This window comes from Peromyscus leucopus, chromosome 7 (assembly GCF_004664715.2).
Source record: "Peromyscus leucopus breed LL Stock chromosome 7, UCI_PerLeu_2.1, whole genome shotgun sequence".
Lineage (NCBI taxonomy): Eukaryota > Metazoa > Chordata > Mammalia > Rodentia > Cricetidae > Peromyscus > Peromyscus leucopus.
Genome location: NC_051069.1, coordinates 54,582,349 through 54,599,894, shown reverse-complemented (window position 1 = coordinate 54,599,894; position 17,546 = coordinate 54,582,349). Strand labels below are relative to the sequence as shown.

The window sequence follows — 17,546 nt, the reverse complement described above, 5'->3', positions numbered from 1 at the left end:
TGTTTTAAATTGTTGTTTGGGGGGAATAGTGTTCATCCCTCTGCATCAGTTATTTAGGAAAGGCAAACATTTGTGGATCAAAAGAAGAGAATTATCGTCTCCAGCTGAAAGATGAATGAAGATGAAGCTCAGCGGAAACACAGGCAAAGGTTTCCAATGTCAGTTCTTTCTCTCACTGACTGTGACATTTCAGAGTTTGTGCAAAATGCACTCTCTCCTCACCTGTATAATGGTGTAACATTTGCATATTTATATGTATGTAGATTATATGCATTTTCATAATTTTTGGTCTTGTTAATAATTTTGGCAACTTCTGCCAATTTCAGTTTTTATAGTCCTCGCTTTCCCCTTTGCATGTATATGCCGTGTTTGTATTTGTTTTTTTCATTAGTCTTTACAGTTTAAATACTCCTAATAAGAAACTTTTGATGTCATAGAAGAGATACATCAATAGCATTTTTGATACATTTTCCCATCCACCAATGTGGTCAGTATGCTATAATACTCATTTCTAAGACATTTGCTCCTAATTAAGCCAAGATTTCATTTAAATCAAAATCTTTCCAAGTTTCCAAATGAATTTCTGACAAGGGACATAGAATCTAGACCAGCAGTTCACCATCAACCCAGACACAATTTAATAAGCTACACTTAAGCATCCCATTTCATGAGCGACTCCATGCCTTTCCCCCAGGTCTTGTTTTTCCAGTCTCCCTTTTAGCCTGAAAAGTGATTTCAATTTTGTAGGAAAACAAGTCCAAATCATCTGGGGCGAGGCTATCAATCAAATACAAGGAGTCCATCTTCACTAGCAGCATTCCGTTTAAACAAGATATGCTTCCTCAGAGCCAGTAACAGAACATGCAAAGCCAGAGTGTGTCGGGTGCAACAGCATGAGGCCAAATAAAAAGTGGGCAGAAAGGACACTGCAGAGGTGGCCCGAGTCCCAGCAGAGTGGGGTTCAGAAGTGTCACAGCCTGTGCATTGCTGCGAGCGGAGGGGGGGGGGTTGGTGGTGGGGATGGGGGTGCGGCAGAGGTAGTTACAAGCGAGATTGTGAACAGCCCGCATGACAACAATTCACTTTGGGGACATTTCTCGTGGACCATTTTTGGCTCAGACAGGTGTCATAGAGTAAAGAAAGAGCAGAGGAGGCACACTGGATTTTTGTTATAATATCATAAAATGTAATGGATCAAGGAGGGGTCCTGAAAAGACTAGAAATGGGACATGAATGCAAACACTGGGAGCTAGCAGCTACCGCTCAATTCACTGGGGTATAACTGAGTTGAGCTTTTCTGTGAGATTTGAGATTTGTGGATCACATCATCTCTCAATCTCAGAAGGGTGGGCACACCTGACAGAGGAGAACGCTGGTGCCTTCTCTGCTCAAAGACACTCAGTGATAATAATGGCACAGCTCCCAGGCTCTTCCTCTAGAAAATAACTCCACTCTCACACGTGTAATTATAAAAATACCAACCCAAATCTAGTAGTCACCCAGGGGGAGGTGTGACTGAGGAGCTTCCAAAATCCTGAGCAACTGAATCTCAATGAATGAAGGAGCCGTGCACAAGCTGTTCGTTCAAGTTCAGCATGTACACCCCCAACCGACTGAAAGACATTCGGTGCCAGTTACGGTGTGATTATGAATAATTTTCTGCCTTGGAATGAAGCAAGCGCACAGCAGGCTGATATTTAAATGGTGGGCAGAAGCTGGAGGGCAGGAAAGAGTGGTAGGAAGGGGAAAAACCCTAGAATTCAGTCCAAGGTTCCTTTTCTTAAAATAATTAATATGTGAAGTATTTTTAGACTTTTTATTACTTTTCTAAAATGTCCTCAGATAAGATTCCATAAATGAGATGGTTGCTGCAGAGAAAATTGAGTCCTGTTTGTGATCAAGTTCGAGCATGAAGGCAGGATAGGAGAAATGAAGTGTTTGATGTCTGTTGACCAGCTGAGCAGGATTTACTCTGATGGGGGAGCAGGTGAGTTAGAAATAGATGTGGCTTCTCTGAAGACAGGCTGGATGAGAGTTACATGATGGAAAAATGTGGCTGCCAGGTCAGGGTAGACCCAGAGATGCCCAAGCTCTGCGGGGTGTCCAACCTTGGGTGGCTGAGGATAGCAGTGAGTACAGACACAAAAATCAGAGACTTATTTAAAATTCAAGATTTCTTCTCGTTACCATTTAAAAAAGTAATTGCGTAGTTCTCAAGCATGAACTTTGTGGATTATAGTATGCATCAATTTCGAAAGGTTGGACACACCTGGCCGAGGACCAAACTACTGCTGGGGCTGTCAGGGAGTGTGGCTTGGCCTGCTTGACCCAGACCCAAACCATCTGCGCAGGCCCAGGAGACAAGGCTACAAGGACACGTGAGAGTGGAGATGGCAACAGTCAATGACTCCAAGTCACAGAGATCTACAGCCACCTGAGCACCAAGGTAACCTCTGCCTATCAACACAGAAAGATGGCTGAGAGGCCAGCACAGAGCGCTGGCCATCAGAGATTCATGTTAATAGGGCCTTTCTCCTTCCTGACCTTGGGTGGGGCAAATCAGGGTGGTTCATGAGCTTCCTATTTGCAAGGTAAAGCACCTTTCTACCTGATTCACTAAAAGCTAAACACTGGAAATCAGCATGCCTCAGTTCTCAATACAGAGTTGTTAATGACGGTGGCCTTTACAATTCAAATATTTGCCATCAGGATGAGATTCTGGGGCTGAACTGAGAACCAGATTGCCTGCACATTGGAGGGTATGTAAATCAGGAATGGCTTAAGGGAAATCGGAGCCTCCTGAGAAGTGTGAAGATACATGACAGAGCCACAAAGGATTGTGGGTTATTTTTGTTCCCTTCATTTTCTTTCCCTTTTAACAAGGAGAGGAAGCATGCTGTGTGTTGGGCTGTTTAAATCCTCAACAGCTGAACTTTATTATGTTGCCTTTTAATTACAGATTTCTTAGCTTGGTTATAAGTAGGGCTTGTTTTTGGGAGCTGAAGAGAGTCTCTTTGGAGTCAAGACAACACAAGTGTCTGGGCTTGGGAACAAAATGTTGCTCACACGGGGTTTCTACAACTTCGTGTTCTGATAGGAGGTAAGGAAATTCAGTTAAAATCAGTCATGTAAGTTTGCAAATGTGCAAGTGGAAGCAGGCTGTCACGGGCTTAAAACTTTAGTATTCTTTTTTTTTTTTTTTTTTTTTTTTTTTTCTGGAATGAGGATTCACCGGGCTGAGCGGTTTAAAGCTGTACATGCCAGATCCCTGGGCCTCTCATTGTGTTCTTGTCTGGATGCACTAGGTCTCTGGTAGAAACACGGGTTTGTTTATTCTTCAACAAGTTACTTGGACAGACCCTGATAGGACCTGAGGCTTCATTTCAGATCCATGCTGATCTTGTCTACCTCGTGCTTATTCTTTGTATCTCTGTAGAGGTCATAGATGAGGATTAAGTGCTAAGGAGCATTGCCCACTCTTGGTCCCTCTCTTCTAGTTTGATCAAAGATGGTGCTTAGGCAAGGAGGAAGGGAGATAAATAAGCAAGAAGTTTTGACAGTGAGGACGAAACACCCGAAGATGCTAAAGCAAATGCGGGCTTTAGAAGAAGGAAGATGTAGCACACTGGGTAAAATACGACTCTGGCTGATGAGCTGCATTTTCAGAAAGGGGATTTGGAAGAGGAGAGCATCTCTGCTGAAAACCGCCAGCACCTGAGGAAAGGATTTGACGTTCTACAGTGAAGTAAAAAGTTGGCATCTCAGGACCTTGTTGACTGGCTTTGGGATGGAAGTACAATCATGATCTGTTTGGGCAGGCGGCCCAGTAAGTTCAATTTGTAGAAGAAGCTTGACAAACTGTTACCAGATTTACAGAGAAATATCTGCGATGGAGAAGTCAAGGGTACAGTCCTGGGAGTCTTCAGTGAAAAAACTACTCTCTTATTCATGCAGTAAAATGGATGAGGAGGGAATCTATGGAGAAGAGCAGTGCTTAGAAACCAAAGATAAAGAGACACAAAAACTAAGGCCATGCTTTGCATATCATTCCTGGATTATATTTGCATGCCAGGAAGTGTGTTCTCAATAAACTCCTCTTTGTCCTTGAACTAGTGAGGCTATTGTGACTGGTGTACAATGGAATGTCACACTGACCCTGGACAGGGCCAGGAGTCCACAGGAGGTTAACATGGTTGCCCGAGGCATCACCAGCAGTCTCTGTATTCTTCACTCACTCTGAGGGTGAAGAATGGAGATGGGATAAGGAGAAATGAAAATATACAGTAGCACTGATAGCATAGTGTGAAAAGCCTGTGAGCAACCTTACATGCAGTACTCCTAGCAGCACTTAACCTACATACTTGTGGAGATGCTGAAGAACTGCAAACTGGCCTGAGTAATTGGCCTCAGGTGACGGACCACACTGAGTATCTAAGGAAGGAATGCTAGTGAGATTTACCATTTATGGGCAGCCTGGGCTAAGTGGGTAGAGGTAGGATGCTCATGCAAGGGACAGGAAGCACTGTTATGCAATAGAGAGGCTTGCAAACTGAGTTGGTGAAGGAATGACCAAAGGTGTCCAGGCAGGCAAAAGACAATTGCCTGGTGACATGTGCAATGCTTCCTTGCATCGAGAAAGAAGAAACTGTACCATACAATAGCTGAACAAGCAGAAAACTACTGAGATGGTGATGAGACATTTCTCATGGGATCAGAAGGTGTTCCATCTCAAATATGTTGGCAGAGATGAAGAAGGAATTGAAAGGATGCTCATGTGAAAAGATGGTGAGATTAATGTCAATTAAGTAAAACAAAGATGCCCTATGTTTTTCAGAATAAGATGCAGAAGGCAAGCCTTTATGTGTTGGGAGTTCAGAGGACTCTTTGAGGTTTGACTGGGAGACATAGAACATTCTTTTCCTATGCTTCATTAAACCAGATGTGGAACCTCCTAAATGCTTTCCCAGCCCCAGCTGTTCTGGAGGAGTAGCAGGTTCCTGCCCATACTGTCCAGGCAACATGAGGAAAGAAACGATTCTCCTACATCACTGCTCTTTTGGCTACTCCACTGCTCACGGAGAATCGTGGGAAGTGGGCTCTGGCTCAGGCCTGATGGGCCCTGGCAGGCACACTGGCCAGCCCCTCTCTCTGACAACAGCCTGTTTGATTTCCCTCTCCCACGCGCACTTCCTCTCCAGCGCTCTCCCTGCAGGTCTGTGGAAAGGCTGTTTTGCCCTTTTCCTTTGCAGCCTGGCGTGCTTGCTTGCTTTCTTTCAAGGAATTTAAAGGTTGGCTCCCAAGGTCTGCCCTGCCTGCTTCCTTCCATCTGCTTTCTCTCTTCAGGGCGAGTGGAGGCTTACTGGCTACACATGCACATCTAGGTTCTATTTCCTGCCCTTCCTCTTGTGGACAGCAGCCAGGGGACTCTCCTGGTGGGGTTTTTTGGTCTGTGAATGCCACTACTGCTGAAAAATAGAGAGGCGGGAATACATTTTCATTTGTTTTTCAATTGGAAAATTCCCAGTTAAATAAACTAACCTACAAAAAGATAAAAACAAAACAACAAAAAGCCCACATACCTCAAAAGCAATGGGAGAAAATCAAAACAATACCCCCCCACACCCAAAACCCATTTAATCTCAAACAAAGAAGTCATTGGATACGAGTAATGAGAGAGCTGTTAGAGGCATGTATGAAATCTGTGGGCTGCATTTCAGTCTGTCACAGGCAGTTATGAAAGATGTAATTCAATTTGTTTAAAAAAAAAAAACGTAAAAGGCAGATTGGATAGCTGCATTTTAGCAAATGTGTTTGCACTAAGGGTACCTTCTGTTGAACAGTTCTGCCCACAAGCTGTCTGTAGAATATAGAACATCTCTCGAGCATGCTTGCCACCTTGAAGCAGGGCAGTCGGGAGCAGAAAAAAAAAGAACAGAATGCAGAAAAAAAGGTGAAGAAAAAGAGAGAAATGAAGGACAGCAAGTCTAGTACCATCAATACATTTAGAAATGAGATTAGCCAAGTGTGACAATAGAATTAAAATGACACACAGAAAGACATTAAGTTTGCAGTAAATAACATACTATGGAAAAATCCAGCCAGAGAGCACTTTCTGTTCAGCTTAGCTACAGAATTGGAACGAAAGCACAGGTCGGTTATTCATTTTACTGGCTCTTTTGCATTCCAGCACTAATTTTAATCTTAGGCTTAATTGCTAGTTTTTAAATTTTTCTTTTGCGTTTTAAATTATTTTAAAATTTATTTGTTTGTTTGTTTGTTTGGCTAGTTCCTTCAAACAGTTAAGTCCATTTCCTGACATGCTCTAGAGACTTCAACTTACCAACAATGTCAAACCACAGAGGGGTGTTGGCTGGCTGCACAGACACCACCCCTACGATCTCTGTGACTTTGTCACTTTCCATGACTGTGAAGTTGTAAAACGGTTCATCGAATGTCAGTGGTATAGGTGAAGGTGGGGGCTTCTTAATCCATTCAATATGGAGGCGGGCCGTGGAGGACTTCTGTGGTCGGCCATTGTCCACAGCCTTGATCTGCTCACACATGGAGGGAACACAGAAGAAGACTTAGTGCTCCGAGTCTGTGGAACTTTAAATCTTTCACTCACACAGTACTGAGCTAAAAGACCATTTTCTGCACAGTGTCACAAGAAGAAGAGCGGTATCCTGTTGAGGGGACTCTGGAATGCGAGTAGATGACCTGTTTGGGAACAGGGCTCACAGAACATCTGCCATAAGCCAACTTTTAAGATGTGAAACTATGAAAAATAAATGTTGTACTTAACAATTTATTGTATCTCAGGGGCAAGAATGATAGTTCATGTGAGTAAAAATAGCTGATTTGATTTATCATAGCATGACTCTGAACTTTACCTCTAGTGAGAGTCGAAGGGAAATTGAGTACACTGTGAGTCCCTATTTGTGTGTTAGGATGTATGAGCATGTGTACATTCATGTGAGTATGTATATGTATGTGAGTGTATGCATATGTGACTATGTAAGTATATGTGTGCATATGTATATGAGCATATGAGTATAATTTTGTGTACATGCACTGTGTACATGCATATGAGTGTGTACATGCATATGTATGTATGCATGTGTGATATACACATGTGTGCATAAGTGTGTACAACATGTAGGAATATACATGCACATGTGTGGGAATGTGTACAAATGTGTATGCATTTGTATGACCATATGCATGTGTGCACATGTGTGTGAGTATATGTATGTCTGTGTCTGTGTGTGAGTGTGAGCATATGATGCCTGTGTGTATATATCACAGCTTCTTCTGCTTTACTCTAGATACATACTGTCCTTTATGTACAGTACCTTGAAAATGATTTAGGGACCAAGATATGTGGTTGGGAGTCTAGGCCCCAGCAGGCCATGGAATTGGGGAAGGTTCACTGATAGGATGCAACAAAGATACCTGATTATTTAGAACATCACCCAGAAAGGTAAGAGTTCTCGCCTGTAATTGGCCCCTAGAAAGCAGCTTTTCATAGCTACCTTTGCACTCTCCACATTACAGATTCATTGATCAAGGAAGTAGGCACGAAGAAGAGGGCTCACCAGGTGGGGGTGATGCTCTGGAATTCAATCTTACCGTCAAGATGTCATAACTGCCTGCTGTGAATTGCTTTCTGGAAGAGACCATGCCAGTTTTAGGGTCAATAAAGAACTTTCCATCATCATTCCCATCCACAATACTGTAGGAGATTTCTGCATTGGGGCCTTCATCTCGGTCAAATGCAAAAGCCCTGTAAATAGGCTCTCCCCTCTTCTTGCGGTCACGTTCTGGAAGCTTGATCTGGTAGACCTTCTCAGGGAACTGGGGCTTGTTGTCATTTTCATCCAGAACCTGAACTACCACCCAAATGGTGGACTGTTTTGGAGAAGAACCACCATCTGTCACTGTCACCTGAGTTTTGAAAAAGAAAGGATGATGCAATCAGAAAATATGCACACTGTCACCTACTTGTCCCAGCTCATCTCACAAATGTCCCATTTATACACTGGGCCATCTCAGCTCTTCTGAGTACTATTATTTATATAGGATAGACAACTTTTTCATAGTTAACCCGTAAGAGAGTGAAGGCCTCCAAACTAGCAGTGAAAGTCATTGCTGGAGGGAGAGTAGCAAAGCAGAGCAGTTCATAGCTGGTTTCTGCTGCTGAGTCATATGCTGTACACTAGTGACTTTAAAAGGCAGAATTTGAGTCTGGAGCCTGGGGGAAAAGGCTAATCCACACTCTGAAGTCTTCTGGATAAGCATTCTAATAACTTGATCAGTTCACAAAGCCCCATTTTGTGATGCCATCACCCTGGGCTCTTCAGTTTACATAGGAACTCAGTGGAGGCATCACCACGAGAAGGCCACAGCAAGGACTTATTGTTGAGTACAGCAGAGAAGAAGTAGAATTGACTTTGCAAAACCCCTAGTTTGTGTAGTCCAAGATGTCTTCCCAACAGACACAAAATATATATATAATCATTATTATACATTGACCCATGAAGGTTTCATCCAATGTACAGATAAGGCTTTTACCATCTAATTCTGCTCCTCTTCTTTTTTTCCCATCATGCTGTGAGCTGAATTGTTTCCACCTCAAAACTCATGTGTTAAAGCCCTACTCCTACTTGAGCCTATAATGCAGATGAGATCTTCAAGAAAAGGGGTTAAACGGTTGAATGAGATCATAAAGGTGCTGACCTATCTGGATTCTTTCTGAAAGATGGTGCCTGATGTCCCTGTCTCTCTCTGCCATATAAGCACACAGCGAAAAGGTACAAGCCAAGAGGAGCCCTCCACCAGAAGTAAAACCATGCCGGAAGTTGACCTGGGATGTCCCAGTCTCCATGTCTTAATGCTTGTCTCATCCTCAAATTCTGGTTCCCAATATAACACTATTAGAAGGTGGGTTTTTTAGGTGGGGTTAATCGTGAAAGCTTCATGGGACTCTGTGTTTGTGTGATCAAGTTTACATGGAAAATACCTTAGAGTGGAAATTTGTGAACAAAAGCTTTGCTCACTCACAGTTTCAGAGGCTGGGAAGTCCACAGCCAAGGTCCCAGGAGAGTCAGTGTCTGTGAAGGCCTCCTTACAGACAGAGCGTTGTAGATATGCCTTCTGATGACAGAAGGGCACAGACAAAGCCTCATTAACCTTTTTAAAACAAGGACACTAATTCCATTATGATCTAACCATAGTTAATTGCCCTGCCTGCTGATACTGTTGAACTGGGCATTAAGACTTTGAGAAGACAAGTATTCAGACCAGAACATGGAGAGTAGGGAGACCGACATCCGATTCTCACTTCTGGTGAAGGCTCTTCCTGGTTTGTGGACCCAACTTCCTACCATCTGCTCATATGACAGAGAAAGATGGAAACGTCTGGTGTCTTTTCTTTACATTGTTATGGAGCAAAAAGAAAAGCATCAGATAGTTGGTTTGTACTATAATGATACATAATTTATAATTCACAGAGCATATTTTAAGTGCACTTGACAGTTAGGACAACTTGACAGGAATAATGGAGGAAAAGATCAAAATTATTGGATAATAGATTAAAGTTTCTTTTTCAAATGAAATTGTAATATAGTTTAGCTTCTTTTACAAGCTGCCTAGTAGGTTAGCTTTAATAGACTTGAGATACATTTCTATCAGAGTTCTTGCTTTTGTTGAAAAACCAAATCAATGCAGTTTTCTTCCAATGTTATATTTTCTGTTGGTTTATTGTGCATTGCAAAAGTGCCACTGAGACCAGATGTGTACCCAGCCTGGCAGTAGATGCTTGGGTTATTTCCTGGGCTTCTGAGTTCTGAAGAGACATGTTTTGTCCTGCTCATTGCTGAGATTATACTACAGGTGAGTTGTGTTGACCAGGATTGATTTCTTGGCTGTTCGGTCTCTCTGCCTCTTCCCTGCTTGAACAGTTTTTCCAAGTCAAGGCAGCTCTCACTGTTTTCCCTGTGCCTCAACCCCCCTCTTCCCTGGCTATCAGTATGTACCCTGCAAAGGACTCTGAGGCCAGATAGCTGAGGAAAGAGACCCTGATCACTGGCATATTGCACCACTTAAAAAACAGCTCATGTACAGAGCAGGCAAACTTACAAGCCTAGGGCCTTAGAGTGTGTCTGCTGGTGTGTGGAAGCACACTTATTATATTGGCTCAGAAACATGCTCTCGGGGTACACCAATGCGGGGGCAGCGCCCTGTGACCACCTTCCCACATGCTCTCACCTCCTTACCCACCAATTCAATTGCTGCTTCTTCACTGGTATTCTCTAGTGTGTATCTATTATCCCCGTTTGCTAAAACACCATGGCCAGTTACTAGAGATTCGTGTGCTAGACTCCTTGTGTGTGTTTCCCAAAATTCAGAAATAAAAAGTATGACTTCAGACTCCCTTCTTCTGTATCCATGTTCACAGTGACACTAGGTTCTTGGGAGTGTACCTAGAGTCTTCCTTGTCTAGCCATCCACATCATTTCAGACATGGCCCCTGTGTGCTACTTCCAGGCCACGGCCCCCTGCTAGACTGTCCTAGGATGAGCCTCATCCCCTCTTCCTTGGTAGATTACTGCAGCTCCCTAGTCTCTGAGGAGTCAGTTTTCCTGTGTTGTAGAATGCCATTTCTTTTTTAAAAGGCTGATCATGCCACTGACCTGCATGACATTTTGCAGGATTTCCTGGAGGACAAGGACCTTGACTGTTCTCACAAACTGACCTTTCACCTCTAAGTTTCAGGACATAGAGAGCTTGGTTGCTCCCTGTGTCCTTAGCATTAACACCCCAAAAACTATCTTCACCCAATGCTCCTGTCATTATACCTGATTTGTTTTAGGGAGCCATACCTCCTCCTCCAGACCTATGGGCATGCCCTTTGAGTTTCCTGGCACTATCACCTCATTGCATGCACAGAGCCAGAAAACAGTGGTCATCCTGCATTGCAAGTGTCTGTCCACAAGCTGGTCTCCATTCAATCCTCCCCACTGTGGATACCTTGAGGTCAAGGGCTGCTGATTGACAACACCATGCTCTGGCACCTGATTCAGCTCCAAGTAACACTCAGGTGTCATCAGAATTAGTTTACATACATGCTTCTTTATGACAACAAATGAAGAGAGCATTCTGAAATGGAGGAATCTCTAAGAACAAACAAGTTCCCCCGCCCCCTAGTGTTTTATGGTAGAACCGGGATGAGCCATGCACTCTGGAGTTTGTTCCCTTCCCACTTCCGGGAGCACTGCCAGCTCAGGATCAAATGACTTTTGGCCAGTCTGAAAATGATGCTTCCCTTGTGGATATTCATCTGCAATCTACTGAAATGACTTGTTCATGTATTCAACTCTTTTGATATCCTGTGAGCTACCAGAGGCTGGGACTTAGGCCTCCTTTTCAACTTCTTCTGGAACCTAGGTTTTCTCAGTGGTTGCTGTAGTATGTTACCTACCTTAACTTTTAGTTCTCATGACTGCGTCTCTAAATACCCTTCTCTCCATTGTTATGTTCCTCCCTAAAGTGGGGGTCACCAGTGACTCCCATCCTCAGACCCTAGTACTCCAAGCTGCCTATTCTGCTTTGGATGTGGAGTGTCACCCCAAAGAACTCATGCATTGAGTTCTTAAGTCTCTAGATGGCAGCACTGTATTAAGAGGTTCTGGTAATGTTAGGCACTTGGGGATTGCTGGTGGAAGTTGATCACTGTGGGCATGTTCTTGGGAGCTATACCTTGTTTTGTACCCCTCTCCATTCCTCTTTCTGCTTCCTGTCTGCCAGGATGTGAGCAGCTTCACACACATGTTCCCACTGCCATGACCTGTCTGCCATGATGTGAGCGACTTCATCTACACGTTCCCACTGCTATGACTTTTGTTTGTTTCCTTTTTTTTTTTTTTTTTTTGTTTCACCATAGGCTCAGAATTGACAGAGCCAGGGATGGTGGGCTAACATGTCTAAAACCATAAGCCAGAATGAATTCTTCCTTCCTTAAACTATTTCTCTCAGGTGTTTCACCACAGCAGCAACAAGTCTAACTACACACTGTCCTTGGCCTCAACCCACCCACTGAACTTTGCCAATATGGAAAGAGTAATTGCATTGGAGATCAAAGCCAAATGAACTGAGACAAATTCCCAACAGCTTCTCCTCTGTGTCATTTTCCATTAATAGTGCCAGGAACCACTGTTGCTCAGGAATGATCCATGTGTACTTGCCTCAGCTCTGCTGTGGCCTGACAAGAAAACACTGCTCTGCTAACCCAGGTTTTCTGATCTGCTCTGAAGATCAATAATCAGTAGTCCTGGCAATTAATCAAAAGCTTGAAAGATTAATTTCCTAACAAAGGGGAACACAGAACATTCAGTGCCACTGAGAGGACAGTGAAGGCCATCTCATTTTTCTTTGGAGTCCTCATGGTCCATGAATGCCAACAGATGCAGAGGCAGAAGGCACCAAACATAGACCACTGGATTCAGGTGACACAATGACAAAAGAAGCATGCTTTTACGTCTATTTCTGGAAGATGTGTGAATTTCAGGGGACCACAAAGAAGTGGAGATTAAGAAACCTAGTGTGACACCAGCCAGGGAGAGGCCACATTTCCCTTCACCAAACTTATCTGATATTTATTATGGTTGTCATTCCCTGTCCCACAGAGCATGAAACTATAACGTCCTGAAAGATGAGACCCTGACACTTGTCTAGTGCATTGTCCAGTGATCACAAGAATATCTGAGAACATATTTATTATTTCTGGGCTGGAGAGTTCCAATTTGAAATTCCTTCCTATGGTCAGCAAACTGACCATAACTAGCTATTCCAAGGCCAACATATTTAAAGTTTCACACTCTTCTTTGAAGATTCCATATTAGTCTGCATGTTCTATATTTTCCCTTGACAAAATAAGATGATCTTATTTTGTTTTATGAGCTTATTGTTACATATCTTTACAAGATATTTAGTACAATATAAGACTTAGAAGCATGATTCTCATCTATTCTGTTCAAGGATATTTCCTGCCATATAGAACAGCACTATGAAGGTCAGTTTTCATTGTTAACTTGACACAACCTAGAATCACCTGGGAAGAGAGTTTTAATAAGGAATCATCTAGATGAGGTTGGGCTATAGTCATGTCTTGAGGATTGTCGATTGTTAGTTGATATAGGAAGACACAGCCCACTGCAGGCAGCACTATTCCCTAGACAGAGGTCCTGAACAGTATCAGAGAAGAGCAAACAAGCAAGCATGTGGGCATGTTTATACTCATTTCTCTCTGCTCTTGGCTGTAGACATGTATTAAGTTCCTGCTACCTCAACTTCTTTGCTACAATGGATGAGAAGCTGTAATTGTGAACTAAAATAAAGTCTTTCTCCCCAAGTTGCTTTTTGTCAGAGCATTTTATCACAGTGTCAGAAATGAAACTAGAATAAATGCCTAGAATATAGTAAGTAGTTAATAAACTTGTGTAGAATAAATGAAAGTTATATCCAGTACTCTTCATGTAGAAACTTTATTTGAGACAAATTGGGGGATAAGCTGTGTAGCTGAAGTTTCCCTGTGTCCCACCTGGCCTGCGATCACGACAAATCTCTCTCACCCACCAGTCCTGCAGCTGCTCAGACCCAAGTAAACACACAGAGGCTTATATTAATTAAAAGTGCTTGGCATTAGCTCAGGCTAACTACTGACTAGCTCTTACATTTAAACTCAGCCCATTTCTGTTCATCTATATGTCACAACGTGTTCCGTGGCTTTACCTGTGTGCCATTACATGCTGCCCCTGGATGGTGGACTGGTGTTTCCTGACTCAGTTTTCCCTTCCTAGAATTCTCCTTGTCTGCTGTCCTGCCTATACTTCTTGCCTGGCTGCTGGCCAATCAGCGTTTTATTAAACCAGTGTACAAAAGCATTATCCCACAGCAAAGCTGAGCAACCAACATCCCAAAAGAGAACCAAGTCATCAATATGGATTCTTTCTTTCTTTTTTCTTTCTTTCTTTTTTCTTTCTTTTTTTTTTTTTTTTTTTTTTTTTTTTTTTTTTTTTTTTTTTTTTTCTTTTCTTTCTTTCTTTTTTAAATTACACTCATGATATTAATCACATTTGTGGTATTCATAGATTATATTTGCAGTATTAATTCATATATATGCATAATATAATATAATATACATATATATTATATATATATATATATAATTTTAAATGTCGAATGTCATTTCTTGAAGGGGGTAGGAGGTCTTAATTACAGGCTTACAGCACAATGGGAGGACCCCGAAGGGCAGAGGTTTGCTACTGATGTTTTACAATCTTGCATCTAAGCTGTTAACGCCCATTATTCAGGATACACAGACAAGGAACTTCCCTTAGGCATTCAGGAGGGTAGAACCTGGCAGGGAATTAGTATTGGGAGGATATCAAGTCAAGTCCACAAGTAAGGCAATAGTTACCCAAAACGGGGGCCAGGGCCCTGCAGGTCCCCCTTTTATTAAAAAAATGAGCTTCTGACTTGGGTTGTGTGGGATGTCAGCAGGTCACCTCACCTGTCATGGAGATGCCTGCCCAGGCCACACAGGTGCTCTGTTTTAGGTTGGTGAGTGCCCTCCAGAAATTACCTGTCTCTGAATACTCATTATCATATTGGCTCAATTGTGTGTGAGCTGCATGGTTAATTGCTGCCAAAGATCTCAAAGTGGCACTGGGTTTGCAATCTGTGTGTTTGATACAGAAAAGACAACAGAGGTCCTATCTCACCCATAGCCAGTAGGCTAAAGGCAACTGAGACATTCCCTTCCTTATTGAGCCATACTGTATGCTGGAGTCCTTATAAAATAGTATCCCAAAAACAACTGGAACTTGAGTTTATAAATTTATAATTTTCAAAGCTAATCGAGATGTATATAACTACTGAATTAAATTTATCATGCCCAATAGAATGAAAGATTAACTAACTATAGTAGCTACTTTTGTTGCCAGGGTCTCCACTGTGCTAGCTGTAGTAAGCAATTATGAAACGGTAATCCCAGAAACAGTAGCAGTGGTGTGTGCCATTGTTATAACAGCAACAGTGGCAGCAGCGATGCCATATTCTCTTCTGGATTGTGTGGACATCCACTGGCATGGATACAACTCCAGGAACACTAACTGCCAAGACCCGGTTTTCTTGATCCAAGCATGACTTTGGCTGGCAGCTCTTCTGGAGAATCCAATCTCATGGCTACAGTTCCTAGGCTAATATTAATGCTTGCCAAAGCTGGCCATATTGGGCTCTCAATCTCCATTGGCATCAGAAGGGTAGATTTTTTCATGATGACCCATTAGGTCTCTGTCATGTTGGGCTTCAGCAGCAGCCACAGGGCGCATTCAGTGCTCAGGAATCCAAAGAGGAATCTCACTGTCCTGAGGAAAGACATAAACCAAACTCTGGGGCCACACCAGCACTAGATCAGGTCTCCTCCACGTGCTAATAGAAAGATCCTTCCATCGCTCCAGAGGGTGATTTGCAACAGGAGCCCTCCAGTGCTTATCTGCATCCAATCCTCCAGCAGAATCCACCGATAAACTCTAGCAGAATCCACCGATAAAAAAAATTTTTAAATAAATAAAACAAGGGAAAGAATAGAATGTGAAGAGGAATGATGAGTCCCTAGTTCTCCCTTTTTTTAATTTTAGTAAAATGTTTGCTTGTTTAATACTTTCAAATTTTTCTATTTTTATTTATTTTTTTATTGTTTAAAATTAATTAATTTATTTTTCTATTATCATCTTGATAGAGTATGTATTCTTATCTTAATAGTGAGATGTTTCATTGAGGCTTGCTCAGTAATTGAGTAAAACCGAAAGTTATTATAAGCCACAGTAGTCCTAGGGACCTCCATGCTATATATATAGCCTCCATGGTTCTATGGGTTGTAGTCTGATTGATCTTTATTTTATATCTAGAATCCACTTATGAGTGAGTACATACCATGACTGTCTTTCTGGGTTTGGGTTACCTCACTCAGGATGATTTTTTCTACTTCTATCCATTTGCCTGCATATTTCATGCTTTCATTGTTTTTCTCTGCTGAGTAGTACTCCATTGTGTATATGTACCACATTTTTTTCATCCATTCTTCCATTGACGGGCATCTAGGTTGTTTCCAGGTTCTGGCTATTACAAATAGTGCTGCTATGAACATAGCTGAGCATGTATCTTTATGGTATGAATCAGCATTCCTTGGGTATATGCCCAAGAGTGGGATGGCTGGGTCTTGAGGTAGTTTGATTCCTAATTTTCTGAGAAACCACCATACTAATTTCCACAGTGGTTGTACAAGCTTACATTCCCACCAACAGTGGAGGAGTGTTCCCTTTGCTCCACATCCTCTCCAACATTGGTTGTCATTGGTGTTTTTGATCGTAGCCATTCTAACAGGTGTAAGGTGGTATCTCAGAGTCATTTTGATTTGCATTTCTCTGATGATTAAGGATGTTGAGCATTTCTTTAAATGTCTTTCAGCCATTTGTGATTCTTGTTTTGTGAATTATCTGTTTAGCTCTTTAGCCCATTTTTTAATTGGACTGTTTAGTATTTTGATGTCTAGTTTCTTGAGTTCTTTATATACTGTGGAGATCAATCCTCTGTCAGATGTGGGGTTGGTGAAGATCTTTTTCTATTCTGTTGGCTGTCTTTTTGTCTTATTGACTGTGTCTTTTGCCCTGCAAAAGCTTCTCAATTTCAAGAGTTCCCATTTATTAATTGTTGTGCTCAGGGTCTGTGCTGTTGGTGTTTTATTTAGGAAATGGTCTCTGGTGCCAATACGTTCAAGAGTGCTTCCTACTTTCTTTTCTATTAAGTTTAGTGTAAGTGGATTTATGTTCAGGTCTTTGATCCACTTGGACTTGTCAACATGGATTCTTAACACATACATTCACACACATACACATACACACACACAGGCATGAACACATGCATGCACACACATGTACCTTCTAAACTGCAAGTTTTCCAATTTATATCTGCAGGAACTGAGGCTCAGAAGGCATGTAACTTGTGTGATACCACTCAGCCAGTGAGTGTCAGAATGGTGGTCTGTGCTGTGCCTGACAGTTTGGCAGCACAGCCCACCCTCCTCACCTCCCTGTCACAGCCCACCCTCCTCACCTCCCTGTCACAGCCCACCCTCCTCACCTCCCTGTCACAGCCCACCCTCCTCACCTCCCTGTCACAGCCCACCCTCCTCACCTCCCTGTCACAGCCCATCCTCCTCACCTCCCTGTCACAGCCCACCTTAGTTTACCTTCCTGCACAGTCCATGGAGTAGCATCTGACCACCATCTGTTTGGAAGTCCCTCCCCATGTGGCTTTGGATCCAACATCCAAGCATTCAGCTGTACATCTAGAATCAAGCCTTCTCCCTTTCTTGATAATTGGGAACATCTTTGACTGTTTCCATTCTCTGGGCACTTTTCCTGTTCTCGGGCACTTAAACTCTGACACTGGCCACGGGGCATGGGTACAATGTCTTTCAGTATCCC

At 42.6% G+C, this 17,546-nt stretch overlaps 1 protein-coding gene across 5 annotated transcripts in view; it reads right to left on the bottom strand.

Annotated features, from left to right (window-relative positions):
* The window catches only part of Fat3 (FAT atypical cadherin 3), a 602,516-nt gene that overhangs the window by 113,361 nt on the left and 471,609 nt on the right, over positions 1-17,546 (bottom strand). For 3 of the 5 annotated variants that reach the window (XR_005091996.1, XM_037207739.1, XM_037207740.1), the window contains exons 5-6: positions 7,630-7,944; positions 6,341-6,551 (exon numbers count right to left, since the gene is read on the bottom strand). Coding sequence is in view for 4 of the 5 variants with exons in the window: in XM_037207739.1 (XP_037063634.1) it covers positions 6,341-6,551; positions 7,630-7,944 (526 nt within the window). In the remaining variant the exon portion in view is untranslated. Of the gene's footprint in view, positions 1-5,826; positions 5,896-6,340; positions 6,552-7,629; positions 7,945-17,546 lie in introns of all 5 variants that reach the window. The other 2 variants (XM_037207737.1, XM_037207738.1) reach the window with 1 other exon arrangement.